This window comes from Barbus barbus, assembly GCF_936440315.1.
Source record: "Barbus barbus genome assembly, chromosome: 20".
Classification (NCBI taxonomy): domain Eukaryota; kingdom Metazoa; phylum Chordata; class Actinopteri; order Cypriniformes; family Cyprinidae; genus Barbus; species Barbus barbus.
Genome location: NC_136748.1, coordinates 1,913,392 through 1,929,539, shown reverse-complemented (window position 1 = coordinate 1,929,539; position 16,148 = coordinate 1,913,392). Strand labels below are relative to the sequence as shown.

The following is a 16,148-nucleotide window of genomic DNA, read 5'->3' as shown; positions in this document are numbered from 1 at the left end:
CCCACCAGTGCGAAGCAGACGGAGCAGAAGACCTCCATGGCGGAGCAGACAGGACAGGAGTCCACCAGTGCAGAGGAGACAGAACAGGAGCTCACCAGGGTGGAGCAGATAGCACAGGAGCCCACCAGGGCGGAGCGGAAGCTCTCCACGGCAGAGCAAGAAACCACTAGAACGGAGTAGAATACCACCAGATCTGAGCAGAAGACCACCACGGTGGAGCAGACGGGACTGTAGACCAAGGCCGGGACAGGGACCTAGGAGACACTGAGGCACACAAAACAGAGCATTTTTGGCCCCAAAAGCCAACGCAGGGAATACAAAAAGTTAATCAGTAGTTTCCTGGCCTGAGAGTTCATACTCATTACTCAGAATTGGGCTTAAAGATTGATCAAAGTCAAGATCATTGATGGGAACTGGACAGGCTGATTTGTCACACTCATTAATTGAAACCGGACAGACACATGATTCAGCATCAAGCTGATTGAGGGAAACTGGACTGACAGGTAGCTCACGAACGGATTCATGGGGTGATATGGGGTAGATTGACAGTTCAAAATCAGCATTATTGACAGACAGGGAAATCAAACACAATCTGGAACACTAAACAAGTTGACAGTCAAAATTTGACTCATTGATTGGAACAGGACAGATAGACAGTTCCTTGGTGGTTTGTTTGGTACTAACAGGGATAACAGGACAGACATGGAGTGCATTAAGTGAAACTGGACTGATAGACATTTCACATTCAGGCTCATAGTTTGAAACCGGGCAGACAGACACCACATTGACAGACACTAGGCTGACAGGAAGTTTGCAATCAATCATGTCATTAGAAATAGAACAACCAGATGACTTATTCTCAGGCTTATTGATTGCAACTGGACACACAGATAGTTCAACATCAAACTCATTGATTGAAACTGAAGACACAGATGGTTCACTGATGGTTTCTTTAGCAATGACTGTGTTAACTGGGCCTACAGAGAGTTCATTTAAGGTGACCAGGGTAATGACAGACCTAGATGGAAGTTCCTGAATGGCCTCTGTAGCCGGAGCAGGATAGTCAGGAAGTTCACAGGTCATATCCTTTGGGGTGATAGACAAGGCGGAGAGTTCAGAAGTAGCCTTCTTGGCTGGGTTGGGGCAGGACATTAGTTCATAACTGGCCTCTATGGCCGATTCAGAGCAAGGCAGGAGTTCGTAGGTGGCTTCCGTAGCCGTGACAGGACAGGCAAAGTGTTGATGAGAAGATACCCCTGACACCTCTGGAGGTTCCACAGTGGTACCTATAGAAAACAGGGGAAGTCCATCAACAGTCTCATTAACCAGGTGAAAAACAAGTACACTTCCATAATGCACTTAAAGTGCTCTATTTTTGCGCACTAATTTTGTACTTAATATACTAAAAATGATCCTTTAGTACTTCTTAAGATAAACTTAAGATCATCTAAGTGTACTCAACTGTGCTATTTTGAGACACCATGAATATGAACTAAAATGCACTTTTAACATACTATCTTTGTATTTAAAAAATGTATTTAGCTACCACTTGTAGTACACTTGAGTGTACTAGTGTATGAAAGATGGGTTCAAGTGTACTACAAGTGGGCAGGAACAATGTTCATCAATGTTATCTTCGACCGTGACATGACGGGCTGAAAGTGCATTACTGGGCGCCACCACCACACAAGGAGTTGAAGCGAGCACTGCCGCTTCAGGAGGTTCTGCAGCTTGTGCCACCACCTCAGGGGAACCTGCAGAGGGCGCCATCGCCTCAGGAAACACAGTAGCGAGCGCCACTACCTCAGGAGGTTCTGCAGCAGCAGCCACCACCTCTGAAGATATGATAGTGGACGCCGCCACCTCTGGAGATTCGGTGGTGGTGTATGCAGCCCAAACACACCAAAAGGTGATCCCCATCAGGGGAAGCGCGTTAGACGGGGAAATAAGTTCAGGAACATAAGGACTCAAGGGGATAGGGACCGGTTTAGGGATACCAGCTGCTCGGACTGACACCAGCGGTGGATCTTTCATGCTGGATGCCAGCCTGGGATACTGAAGAACTGGCCTCGAAGATCTAGGTGCAACATACAGGGAGTGACAGGACTCTGGGTGAACAGCTGTGACGTAGCGAGACTCTGGGTGATCAGCTGTGACGTGGTGTGACTCTGGATGGCCAGCTGTGAGGTGGCGTGACTCTGGATGGCCAGCTGTGACGTGGCATGACTCTGGATGGCCAGCTGTGACGTGGCATGACTCTGGACAACCAGCTGTGACGTGGCGTGACTCTGGATGGCCAGCTGCGACACTTGACTCGTGACGATCTGCAGAGACGTGACTTGACTTGTGACTTGTGACAAGACCCTGGCATATCAGCTGTGAGATGGGTTGATTCATGACGATCAACGGTGACTTGGCTTAACTCACGACGATCAACTGTGGCTTGGTTAGACTCACGATGATCAACTATGGCTTGGCTGGACTCGTGACTAGCAGCAATGACACGAAGGGGTGTTGTTGTCGCCGCCATCTTCTTAACAGGTTCCGCTGTCACCTCCATTTTGTGAGTGTGCTCTAGCGCGGCTGCTATCACATTAGTGAGTGTGGTATCGCGTTCCTCCGCGACACCCACAGTGAACGCTGAACCAACAGTCAATAGAGCATAGTCCATAAAATCGCTTAGAGACGAACGGGGACCTTCAAGGGTTAATCGTGTTTTGAGCGGCTGGTTAATGCCCTCGCAAAAAAAAGTCTATGAGCACACAGTCAGGCAAATCAGAGTAGTAGGCGACATCTAGATACTCTTGTACATAATCCTCGAGCGATCGTAAGCCCTGCTCGAGGGTTAATAACAGTCTTGCAGTGTCCATACCTGGCCAATATCCAAATGAGAAGCTGCTGGATCCTTGTGTGGCTGAGTATTCTGTTATGGGGCAAACAAGACGTGAGACGTTCGGATCATTTGCAAGCATTATTCAAAGGCAAGGTCATCAAACAGACATGGGTCAAACATTGGCAAACAGGTATATAAATGGCAAGACAAAGAGTAGTCCTGTGGTGAGTGAGTGACCTCTGGTGGTGAGTTAACAGAAGTTCGTAGGCCAGATTCATGACAGGTTGCCAAATGTTTCTAACATTGTTACACTGTAATTACACATATAAGTACTGGGTATTATTAATTAACATCATGTATTTACTATAAGGTTAGGGTTTGGTTTAGGGTTAGCTGCTTGTAATTCTACAGAATTTACAGTTTTCACGATAGCAAGTACATGTAATAAGTGTAAATATGTCACATTAAAATAATGTGTTGCCAAAATTCAACACTCTGAAAGGAAAAGAGTTTGTCTGTTCAGAGAAAAGTTAAACTTTTCTCAGCTTTGTCACAGTATATGCTTACATCTCATTTCTTCCACTCTGACCAAAGTGCACATGTGCCAGTGCTCGTGCACAAGTATAAAAACATGGCAGAATTTCACAACAAAAGTCTATTTCACTCTTAGAGAGCAAACATCTAATAATGAAATATTGTAACTTATGAAATATACTTTTGTCCCCAGTATGGTAGTTACAGCGTCAACTAATTGAACCATGCTAGCAAGCCAAACCTTTACCTCATGATTTCCACACGGACTGACCATAAAGAAATTGTGTGGATCAACATCTAATTGTAGTTCAATCATTACAACTTTTGGAATAGTTTCACCATGTTAACTGATATGACAATGTTATTAATGTATTAGGTCTTGGAAGACTAGATCTGCTATGCACACTGCTGCAGAGCCAGTATGGACTTGCTACTGCCAATAGCTATACAGACATGCTGCTGTTAGTATGTAAGATATGCTGCTGCTGCTGCATGGATATGCATACATAAATCCTGTTGCAGATCTAGACAGGTGGTTCTGGGGGGAGGTGGAGGGTTTCAGAGGAACTCTAGTGCCCTTCAGGTCCAGCATACAGCCAACACTGAACTTGACTACTGAAATATTGAGAATCAGCAGAGGCCAAACAGCTTGTGTTATTTAGTGAACAATGTGATTATTTATATATCATATAGCAGATTGTATGTAAAAGACCTATTAGCTTGCAACATCCAGAGATTCATGAGTGAACTAGATGTATGTTTTTTATGTTTATGCATGCTAATGGCTAACTGATGAACTATTTCCAGTATCGATGCATACAGTGCAGTAGTTTGGACAGGCTGATTCTTCAGTCTCTTCTGTCTTTGACCGCAGGTTCTTCATGACAGGTTATCTGCCGCTGGGCTTTGAGTTTGCAGTGGAGCTCACGTACCCAGAGTCAGAGGGAACATCATCAGGACTGCTCAACTGCTCAGCGCAGGTCATGCATCTGCTCCGTACTTTAAGATATGAGGATGAGTCAAATCTAAAAAGACATTCAGGGGACCTGTTTCCATGACTTACTGTAAATAAATGCATGGTTGCATGTTTAAAATTCTAATGCATTGTTTTAATTAAAATGTCTGTTGACATAATGCATGTTGATCAATACACCAAGTTAATATTTTCACTTTTTCATTAAATATACATGCTAAATAAGTTATATTTAACATGTGATGTACTAGCTGTTAATTTGAACTAAAATAGATTAGTTCATTCCAGTGCCACCACTCAACAATTTTGTAACCCCAAAGCTAAAACTAACTACTACAACAACTACCTTACTTTCTAACAAAAAGCTTGCAACATCCAGAGTTTCATGAGTGAACTAGATGTATGTTTTTTATGTTTATGCATGCTAATGGCTAACTGATTAACTATTTCCAGTGGGCAGCCATGAGTGAGGCGCCCGGGGAGCAGTTAGGGGGGTTCAGTGCCTTGCTCAAGGGTCGTGGTATTTAGGTTGGAGAGAGTGCTGGTTATTCACTCCCCCTACCTACAATCCCTGCTGGACCTGAGACTCGAACGACCTTCGGGTTACAAGTCCAACTCTCTATCCATTAGGCCACGACTGCCCCCCAAAAAGCAGTCATTTGCAGCTTATTGAGGGAAAATTCTTAATACTTAATAGTGAAAATGTGTTCCCTAATCTAAAGTGATACCTAAAAATTGGTTTATACTACAAATTATTATGTTTCTCCAACTCAGTGTAGTTTGTTGGTTGAACATAATTTCATTAGCGCTTAAGAAGATGCAGAGGTGTATAAAAGATAACAGCATGTACATGACATACATGCTCAGGATCTTTCTGTTGTATACAGATGTTTGGAATTGCATTCACCATCATTCAAGGCAAAATCATCGATCACTTCAGCACACTGGCCGGAAACATCTTCCTCTGTGTGTTCCTCTTCATCGGCTCCATCATGACAGGTAGAAGCTCATCACATGACACTCATCATGTGACCACTAGATAACTGCTGCACTCATCTGATGAGTAGAGCATAACTTGAGCATATCATGCCACAGTGGCACATACACACACGCAGGGTTTTATATTGTAATATGAACGCACCATGAAAGCTCAGACAGTAGAGCAGTGGTGCTTGCAACACCAAGGTCATGGGTTCGATTCCCAGGGAATGCATGAACTGATGAAGTCTATACCTTGAATTAAAGCATGTATCAAATGTATGTTGCTCTTAACTTCGGAAAATCAGTTTATGTCTGTCTGCCTCACAGCGCTTATAAAATCTGACCTCCGGCGACAGAAGGCCAACAATCAATCTCAGACAGAGGTGATCGCTGTAAGTATGTTTTAGTTTGACCTCTCTCTCCTCACCAGGCCTGGATCACGTGGGCCTAGAGTGACCATCCGTCCAGCATTTTGCGGGACAGTCCTGAAATTAGGAGCTGTGTCCCATGTTAAGCAAGTCGTGAGAAGTGTCCTGCATTTCAATTTTTTCTATATTGTTTTATTTTCCTCTGAAATTACAATTACTCCAAAAAAAATAATTTGGGGCTGTTGATTTAACATGTTAATTTGATGTGATTAATTACATGATGAAGGACAACAGCTGTCATGTAACCTATTAAGGCCGATTCACATCACTCCGACAGACACAGACAAACAGCAACAGACACATTCATCAGGTTTGGTCTGACCAGTGTGTTACCCCTGCCGGCTTCAGTTGGTGTTGTTTGGCATGTTTTCACTGATTAAATATGTTGAATTGGCATTAACTGGGTCTTGGAACATCTGAGAAGTGAATAATTCAGTCAGTGCATCATTTTGGAAATGTTCACTCAAAAACTGATCAGTGAGGCCAGTGACTAATCAGTACAAAACCTGTGCTAACTGGAAGAAAACAAGCTGATAAATTGAATCCAATATTTGGTAAATAATATATACCATAACAAGAAAAGCAAAAAATGTTTTGTGGAAGTTATTATTCCTTGTGTGAGCAAAGTCAGTAAGTTTCAGTCCAATGAGATAGCATTAACTAGCGTTCTCGCAAGAAGAAAATCTATTCTGGGTCAAAATGACCGATGAACATAAGATGAGGATCTGCTGGTTTTCATCTATTGAGAGATTTAAATGTTGGTTGGTTTTGTTCTGAAAAAGTCTTAAAAAGTCTGATGCTCTGATGCTTATCTGAGTGTTCAAAAGTAATTAGAGGTTAACATAACAGTCAGGTTTGTTCTAAGTGAGAGTGTACAAAGCATCACTGAACATTGGTTGCTATGAAAGTTAAAATATAAGTGAAAAATAGCCGGCTATCAAAGTCTGTGATATGAGTTTGAAATGTTCAGTTAGCAGTCATTTAAGCGAGGATGATAAGAAATGGTTTTTATTTCATTTCGTAGCATTTCTGATTTCTGGCAGAGTTACTATATCCTGATATGTTGTTCCTTACTGTGGTTGAAAATGACTCATGTTGTGGTAAAGAATAGCACACAGTTAAATCATTCTGTCCAGCCAAACCTAGCCAATTTCTTTGAAGGTGACACACAGATCACTGGGTCTGGAATAGAGTGCCAAATACAGGAAACGGTAGAAATTCAATAAAAAAAGAGAAGAACAACAGAAGAACTGATGAGTGCAAAAATAGCAAACAGATGATCAGATGATTGGACTGACACACAAAAAAAAACTTAATGGGCCATCTAGTGGTAAGAGCTGAAGGCTGATGACAAGGATACAAATGTTCCATGATCATTATTTTGTCTAAATGTTTCAGTCGCCCAGTTACTGTAGTTGTCCTTCAGCCCAGTGAAGTTGCGGTCAGGCTGAGCGTTATGACGGGACAATTAGGTCTGACAGCGGAGCAGAAAGAGCTGGAGGCCACAGGCGAGAGGCACTTCATAGGACATGGAGACCTTAACCAGTGCAGGATAAACTCAGGATCAAACTACATGAGAGAGCTTCAGGTGTGAGAGTCTGACAGATAATGCACTCAAAGAAAAGAGCCTGTTGTGTCTGGGGAGAGATAGTAAAAACATCCATAAATCTCAGGTTTTTGTCATCTTAAGAGAAAGAACAAAAATAAACACAGTGTATATAATGCAGTGTGTGTCCATATGGCACAAAAATAATGGGGAAGAACCTGATTATACTAGAGAAGAATATAAGTTACAAACACACCAACAAAGCTGTGCAGCCAGTGAAATTCAGGTAATGCTTTAAAAATAGATGCATATAAAATAGTAATAACTGCACACACGTCTCTTAAAAAGCACACCAGCTAGGTTAGTTTGGTCAGTAAACTAGATCAAACAGTAAGCACACCAAAGACTCAGAGCCAAGTGATATTTTCTGCTGAAAACACAGCAGTGAACACACACCCGGAGCAGTGGGCAGCATTTATGCTGCGGCGTCCGGGGAGCAGTTGGGGGTTCAGTGTCTTGCTCAAGGGCACCTCAGTCGTGGTATTGAGGGTGGAGAGAGCGCTGGACATTCACTCCCCCCACCTACAATCCCTGCCGGCCCGAGACTCAAACCCGCAACCTTTGGATTACGAGTCCGACTCTCTAACCATTAGGCCACAACTTCCCCTTATACTGAGGTATCTACCGTACCTCAGTAAGGAACTATTATAATTTTGATTGTGAACGGATGCTTGATTTACCCTGTTTGTTTCTTCTGTTCAGGACTCATCTGTACATTCCCAAGATGGAAAATCATTACCTGTAAAAGAGGTGAAGATGTAAAGACCATAAGAATCATCACAACTCCATATGAACCATCATATGCATAAATCCTCCTGAACTTTACAGTCAATATCCTGAACAATAACAGCTCAGTTTACATACTCAAGCACAACCAAAAGTACGTTTTGTAACTTTACATTGTAATATCCTGTTGTTGCTCCTTCAGTATTTAAACTAACCAATAGTTAGTGCTCATTACAAAGCATCCACAGCACAACATTCAGTGGGAATCATTCATGAAACACACGCACAAAAAATTGAAGGCCGTTGCATTCAGTTCACACAAGTATGGATATATGAACAATTCACATGAACTGCTCGTGTTTCATTTTGTAATGTGTAATTTTTTATGCCTTATTATGTGTATCATGATGTTTGCATGATGGTTCGTTAGAGCTGACCTAAACTTTAGTTACGAGATCCAGATGTTTTCGTAACTAGAAGTAGGCCACTAATCTAGTATAAAGTGTAACAGACACATCTAGATCTGATTCAGGTGGAGGTTGATGCTGGACATCATCACTCTATTATTATGGAAGGTCAAAGTCCTTCAATGAAACCATCGACTCACAGCTTTAAGTTTGCAACGATATATAACTCTTTAAATGTGTGAGCACCTTGTGAAAGAGCATCAGTGATCAATGGAGACTCACGTCTTATTTAATGCAATACTAACACAACAACAGTGCAGAACACAGGAAATTAGAGAACAAATTATTCTGGGAACATCTGCAATGGTTTATGTGTGTTGTAGTGGTCAGTGTAATGTGTGATTGATTACACCGAATGAAATCCAAGATTTTCTCTTACTCATTTTGGACTACTGATTCAAAAATAGTATCTGTTTTGCTGAGGAAAGAAGAAGTTGAAGACGTCTCGCATTATCTGTTAATTGCCAGAGAAACTGCAACAAACACATGATTACCGTCTTCATCTGAGCCACATTACAACTTGTTGTTCAACTCTCAGCCCATTTTCATGTGTATGAGGTTATTTGATGCCTAATCCTGATTTTAAGGTCAGAGTTAGGGACAGAAGAAAATGCAAACACATGTTTGTTTGTTTTTTGCTTTTACTGCATCCACAGAACATTATGGATTTTGTGGGGAAAAAAAGAAGATATACATAAAGGTGAAGTTTAAGAGATTAAATGGAAAGTTTGAACATGTTTTCCCACTTTTTTTGCAGGCTCTTAAGTTGAAAGATACATTTAAATTTAATTTATTTTTTATCCTTTATTTATCCAGGAGAATCCCATTGAGACTTTACAATCTCTTCTTCCAGGGAGACCTGGTCAAATACTTTTTGTCATTAAAAACACTTTTTACATTTGACTGCTTTTGTTACTTTGGTAAATGCTTTAAAGCTGTACGAGATGGATATGAGGCACATTTTTGGGCAGTGTTGCCAATTTAGCAATTTTGTTTTCAGATTAGCAACTTGTTCCTCCAAAAGCACCTAGCAACAAATTTACAACAAATTAAGTGACTGATAAAAAGGAACATTTACCATTGAAATTACACAAAAAGAGGAAAACAAAGATGCCTAGTAGTGCACACATCACGTGAATTAAGCTGCTATTTGCGATTGTTTAATTTAATAATAATAGTAAAAAATAATTTCGTAATTTAATAATTGTTAATTTATGAAACACTTTGTTAGTAGCTTGTACTTGTGATTGTTGATCAGTTGGTACACTGTAAGAAAAATGGAAAAGGTACTAGTAATTTTCCAGGACATTATCTGTTATCCATTATCTGCTGTAACCCGAAAACACAAAATACAATGCGTAATTAAAAATGCAGGTAAAAAACCTGTGGAAAAATCAACAGAGAATTCCTTCAACACAGTAGATTGTGCCCTATTTTACAGTCTTTTCTTAGAGTGTAGCACACTAACTAACTACTAACACACTGCTTAAAACTAACGGTTCAGAATGTGTAGCTTGTTTAATAGCTAATAAAAAACCTTAAATTGTAATTGTTCAAAAATGTTATTTAAAAACAGTTATTAACATTTTAATATATATAAAATGTATTTTTTTGCTGAGATTTGATGCAGTGACACAATTTTGCATCGTGATTATGTCATGACGTCATTTAGCAACAAATCAACCTTCCTTTTGCAACTTTCCCTGAAAAATAGTTGGCAACACTGTTTTTGGGCAAATCAGCAATATTTATTAATGAGATGCCATGGACTCTGTGTAATAAACCAGAACACAGTCACAGATGGAATCCAGTTCAGTGTCTGGACAGAAAAGTGGCTTTGACATCAGTTTTGACACTGATTTTGAGCATAGTATAGATGATCAGTCACAACTTCTGTGTGTAGAGATGTAGTTAGATTCTATGTACAGCCGTGTTCTGATCAGATCATTGTTCATGTCAGAAAATTGTGTGGATGTAGTCCTGTGTACTGTTATTGTTTGTACATAATCTAGGAATTCTTGCTGTTTTAAATTAAATCTGACATTCAGTAATAAAGAGTGATAACTAGTGGCTAAACTGCGAACTGTGCACGTCTTGTTGTTAATGAGCTATTATTTAACATGCAAATGAGTCATGTTAACTATTCCACATGCATTCTAGAGAAACCACTGTGACATGACCAGAAATAAACATTCACGAACAGCTCCTACTAAAACCCTTTCATTAAAGGCTTTTGCTTGAATGCTTGACAGTCATTATTTAAACAAATATAAATGTAAATACTAAATTTCCCCCAGGAGCTCAGAGCTGTGATCCAGACAAAGAAGCAGCTCAAATGTGTCAGGTTTTCAGACTTACAATTGTGTTATTTCAATTTCCATCACTGCATTATCATTCAAAAACAGTAGTGCCCAGACTTTTTAATACAAAGCGCCAAAAATCAACATTGATTGAAAAAAAAAAAAAAAAAAAAAAAAAAAAAAATGTAAATACACAAAAAAACTAAACATCAATATATATTTTTTAGATTTTTAAATGAAAGAAAAAAAAAAAAATTATAATGTTTTTCGCACTTCAATTTAGAAACAAAACAAGAAGTTAAAACAGAAATATCAAGTAGAAATGAAGATATTCTTCAATGGCAGGTTTCACTGTGATTGCTTTTGGACAATTCAACTTCCAAAAACCATATCAAATGTTTATAATTTTAATATTACATGGATTTTAAAGTGATAAAAAGGTAGTTTGGGCCTCGTATGTTCTGCCAACCAGTTGATATGAGGACAGGCATGTAAAGCATGTAAAGAAAACACTCTTCCCATTACAGCCGTCCCGCGCCGAAGCCATCAGAGATGAAGCATCAGTCGTGATGCTGTGAGTATCACTCAGTTCCTCTTCTTCTGACGAGCTCCCACAACTTCCTGAGGCTCAACGGTACACTGGAAGCCAATTAACATGCCCACGATAGAGAAACCTACAAACACAAACACTGTTATAGGCTGGTATGAAGATGATACGGACTCTTCAAATGCTGATCAACCAACAACAGAATTGATGATAAAAAAATGTTCCATTACATTTCTCTCAAATATGGAGCATGTATTTGAAAGTCAGTGTTTGTACAGACACAAACTACAAGGTTTCGGATTAAAATCTACCTCCATGCTGTATATGTGTGTATGCAAGTGTACACTACTGTTCAAAACGTTTGCAAGAACTGATTCTTTACATTTGTCAAAGAAGTCTCTTCTGCTCACTGAGGCTGCATTTATTTGATCAAAAATACAGTATTATTTTGAAATATTATTATAATTTAAAATAAGTGTTTTCTATGTGAATGTGTTAAAATGTAATTTATTTCTGTGATGCGCAGCTGTATTTTCAGCATCATTACTCCAGTCTTCAGTGTCACATGATCTTCAGAAATCATAATAATATACTGATTTACTGCTCAACAAACATTTCTGATTATTATCAATGTTGAACACAGTTCTGCTGGTCAATATTTTTGTGGAAACTGTGATATACAGTTGTACAAAAAAGTATTTAGTCAGCCACCAATTGTGCAAGTTCTCCCTCTTAAAAAGATGAGAGGCCTGTAATTTTCATCATAGGTACACTTCATCTATGAGAGACAGAATGGGGGGGAAAGAATCCAGGAAATCACATTGTAGGATTTTTAATGAATTAATTGGTAAATTCCTTGGTAAAATAAGTATTTGGTCACCTACAAACAAGCAAGATTTCTGGCTCTCACAGACCTGTAACAACTTCTTTAAGAGGCTCCTCTGTCCTCCACTCGTTACCTGTATTAATGGCACCTGTTTGAGCTCGTTATCAGTATAAAAGCCACCTGTCCACAACCTCAAACAGTCACACTCCAAACTCCACTATGGCCAAGACCAAAGAGCTGTCGAAGGACACCAGAAACAAAATTGTAGACCTGCACCAGGCTGGGAAGACTGAATCTGCAATAGGCAAGCAGCTTGGTGTGAAGAAATCAACTGTGGGAGCAATTATTAGAAAATGAAGACATACAAGACCACTGATAATCTCCCTCGATCTGGGGCTCCACGCAAGATCTCACCCCGTGGGGTCAAAATGATCACAAGAACGGTGAGCAAAAATCCCAGAACCACACGGGGGACCTAGTGAATGACCTGCAGAGAGCTGGGACCAAAGTAACAACGGCTACCATCAGTAACACACTACGCCGCCAGGGACTCAAATCCTGCAGTGCCAGACGTGTCCCCCTGCTTAAGCCAGTACATGTCCGGCCCGTCTGAAGTTTGCTAGAGAGCATTTGGATGATCCAGAAGAGGATTGGGAGAATGTCATATGGTCAGATGAAACCAAAATAGAACTTTTTGGTAAAAACTCAACTCGTTGTGTTTGGAGGAGAAAGAATGCTGAGTTGCATCCAAAGAACCCCATACCTACTGTGAAGCATGGGGGTGGAAACATCATGCTTTGGGGCTGTTTTTCTGCAAAGGGACCAGGACGACTGATCCGTGTAAAGGAAAGAATGAATGGGGCCATGTATCGTGAGATTTTGAGTGAAAACCTCCTTCCATCAGCAAGGGCATTGAAGATGAAACGTGGCTGGGTCTTTCAGCATGACAATGATCCCAAACACACCGTCCGGGCAACGAAGGAGTGGCTTCGTAAGAAGCATTTCAAGGTCCTGGAGTGGCCTAGCCAGTCTCCAGATCTCAACCCCATAGAACATCTTTGGAGGGAGTTGAAAGTCCGTGTTGCCCAGTGACAGCCCCAAAACATCACTGCTCTAGAGGAGATCTGCATGGAGGAATGGGCCAAAATACCAGCAACAGTGTGTGAAAACCTTGTGAAGACTTACAGAAAACGCTCGACCTCTGTCATTGCCAACAAAGGGTATATAACAAAGTATTGAGATCAACTTTTGTTATTGACCAAATACTTATTTTACACCATAATTTACCAATTAATTCATTAAAAATCCTACAATGTGATTTCCTGGATTGTTTCCCCCCATTCTGTCTCTCATAGATGAAGTGTACCTATGATGAAAATTACAGGCCTCTCATCTTTTTAAGTGGGAGAACTTGCACAATTGGTGGCTGACTAAATACTTTTTTGTCCAACTGTATTTTATTTTTCAGGATTTACAGATGAATAGAAAGTTCAAAAGAACAGCATTATTTGAAATCTCTTGCAACATAAATGTCTTTACTGTCACTTTGGATCAATTTAATGCATCTTTGCTGTATAAAAGTATTCATTTCTTTCTTACCCCAAAAGTTTGAATGGTAGTGTATCATGGTTTCCAAAACATGTGACATGGAACGACAGTTTTTAACACTGATAATAATAAGAAATATTTCTTGAGCAGCAAATCATTTCAGAATATTACTGTTTTTGCAATATTGTTAGTGTAATTTTATGTTCACTTGTCACCCAATAGATGCTACAAAAATAGGAGTAGATCACTCACTGGCTACAATCAGAGGTGCCATGACTCCAATGGTCAGAGGAGCGGTTTTATAGATAAATGCTTCGGACAGGAAGTGGCCAAGCGCCAGAACAAATGTCCACAGAGTGATATGATAAAGCCTGGAATGAGGGCAAGAAAGAGACGTTAGCTTCATTCCAGCAGAATTCAGTCCACACACACACACACACACACAGACACACAGACACACACACAGACACAGACACAGACAGACACACACACACACACACACACACACACACACACACACACACACACACACACAGACACACACACACACACAGACACACACACACACACACACACACATCCTTACGTTCTGTTCTGAATGTCTATGGCACAGGCGCAGCGGATGATGGAGGACAGGAGGGTCCATATGCCAAAAGTTCTCGCCTGAAGACCGTTTACTAAAGATTAACACATCAGGGTGTTTAGCACATACAGTGACTTAACTCTGGCTGAAAATTTGTACAATTTCTAATGTTCTTTAACTATCTGCTTATATTCTTATTTGTTACACTATTTAATTTTTTTAAATGATGTCATTGTGTCTGAATGCTTTCTGTGTTCATGGACAGTACACACAGTAACTGAAATAACGGTAATGTTTTTTTGTTAAGTGATAATGTTAGTAATGAGTCAGTAATGAATAAAGGTGATGATTATGAAGGGCAGGTCTTGACCATAATCAGGTGTTCCTGTGTAGAGCTTCTCGGACAGGAAGCTGTGGTCTCTGAAGCTCTGCACTGTGTTTCCCACCGCGATCACTGACACCATGAGCAGCCAGCTCCTCAACACATTCAGACAGCGACTCATCCTTCACCTGCTGGAGATCAGCACCAGGGCTAGAAGATCAGCTCAGTGCTGCACATACCGTACTGAATGACTGCTATGCTCGTGTAGCATGGTATTACTCATATGCAAAGAACATGGTACTTCTCTGTCTGGGTTGTTAGGCTATCATAAACTCATCTGGATCATCATTACACATTAGACCCTGGACCATAAAAACAACCATAAGGCTCTTTTTTCCCCATTGATGTATGGTTTTTAGGATAGGACAATATTTGGCTATTTGAAAATCTGGAATCTGAGGGTGCAAAAAAATTTATAAATAAATAAAAAAAATAAAAGTGAGAAAATCACCTTTAAAGTTGTCCAAATGAAGTCCTTAGCAATGCATATTACTAATCAAATGAAGTTTTGATATATTTATGGTAGGAAATTTACTAAATATCTTCATGGAACATGATCTTTAATATCCTAATGATATTTGGCATAAAAGAGAAATTTATAATTTTGACCCATACAATGTATTGTTGGTTATTGCTACAAATATACCTGTGCTACTGATGACTGCTGTTGTGCTGCAGGGTCACATGTGATAATATACGACACTGTTTATAACATAATTCTTACCTTATGTACGTGTTCCAGGACGTATATGTACTGTATAGCTATGTATTCACAAGCATCAGCCGGCGTGATTGACTCCTCTTCATCAAACCGCGTCAAGTTCACAACATTGAGCAGTGATGGACATGAACGCGGTCCAATCAGAAACTGCGGAAGACGGCTGCGTCACGTCGTACCACCACCCCATTGGGTAGTTTGGGACCAGTCTTTTAAAAGACCGCCCACTTCTAGGAGTTCGGACCAATCACTGGCCGATAAGCATCTGATGATTTCTAAAGGAGCGTCAGGTAGTAGCATTTTAAATTTAACAACATATTATACATTTGTTTATTTTATTAGGAAAATACAGTATACATAAGAAGAAGTGGGCGCATTTTATAAATGACTTTAAATTAAATGTAAATCTCTGGGAACAAACCAAAAACAAAAAAGCGCCGAAAACATGTAATGCTCTGAAAGCATTGAAATGTATGTAATTATCTTCCTTTCTTTTTTCTATTCTCTTTTTTTCTTTTATGACACCTAATATGATCACGTGAATATGTAATAGCTATTGTTCTAGTGGCACTGAATAAATAAAGAATTAAAAAATAATTTTAATTTGATAATTATTTATATTTTTAAGGTTAGCATAGGCAAAATCAAACAAACCAACAAATAAGACCCCTTAAACTCTAAGGTCTAAGCTCTATA

At 39.9% G+C, this 16,148-nt stretch overlaps 2 protein-coding genes across 3 annotated transcripts in view; one reads left to right on the top strand and one right to left on the bottom strand.

Moving 5' to 3' along the window:
- LOC306886099 (choline/ethanolamine transporter flvcr2a) overlaps positions 1–10,621 on the top strand; it is a 38,221-nt gene extending 27,600 nt beyond the window's left edge. The window contains exons 7-10 of the mRNA XM_079442980.1: positions 4,242–4,347; positions 5,228–5,339; positions 5,649–5,713; positions 8,058–10,621. Of these exons, the coding sequence (XP_079299106.1) occupies positions 4,242–4,347; positions 5,228–5,339; positions 5,649–5,713; positions 8,058–8,117 (343 nt within the window). The 3' untranslated portion in view covers positions 8,118–10,621. The remainder of the gene's footprint in view (positions 1–4,241; positions 4,348–5,227; positions 5,340–5,648; positions 5,714–8,057) is intronic.
- On the bottom strand, positions 10,280–15,580 carry LOC306886100 (ergosterol biosynthetic protein 28 homolog). 2 transcript variants are annotated; one of them, XM_079442981.1, is made up of 5 exons: positions 15,459–15,580; positions 14,723–14,865; positions 14,356–14,446; positions 14,022–14,140; positions 10,280–11,522 (listed from the first exon to the last, which is right to left on the bottom strand). In XM_079442981.1, the coding sequence occupies exons 2-5, from the start codon at positions 14,853–14,855 to the stop codon at positions 11,434–11,436; spliced, it is 432 nt and encodes a 143-aa protein (XP_079299107.1). In that variant the 5' UTR covers positions 14,856–14,865; positions 15,459–15,580; the 3' UTR covers positions 10,280–11,433. The 2 variants fall into 2 exon arrangements, with proteins under 2 accessions (XP_079299107.1, XP_079299108.1); XM_079442982.1 differs by having other exon boundaries at positions 14,723–14,862; positions 15,459–15,552.
- Between the last annotated feature and the right edge of the window lie 568 nt (positions 15,581–16,148).

Bases quoted from the DNA above. Each gene is read 5' to 3' on its own strand.
- LOC306886100 (XM_079442981.1), bottom strand. From the start codon at position 14,855: ATGAGTCGCTGTCTGAATGTGTTGAGGAGCTGGCTGCTCATGGTGTCA. The intron at 14,447-14,722 runs GTCAAGACCTGC...GTTAATCTTTAG, and splicing joins CACAGGAACACCTGATTATG to TAAACGGTCTTCAGGCGAGA. The intron at 14,141-14,355 runs GTAAGGATGTGT...CCCTCATTCCAG, and splicing joins ATAGACATTCAGAACAGAAC to GCTTTATCATATCACTCTGT.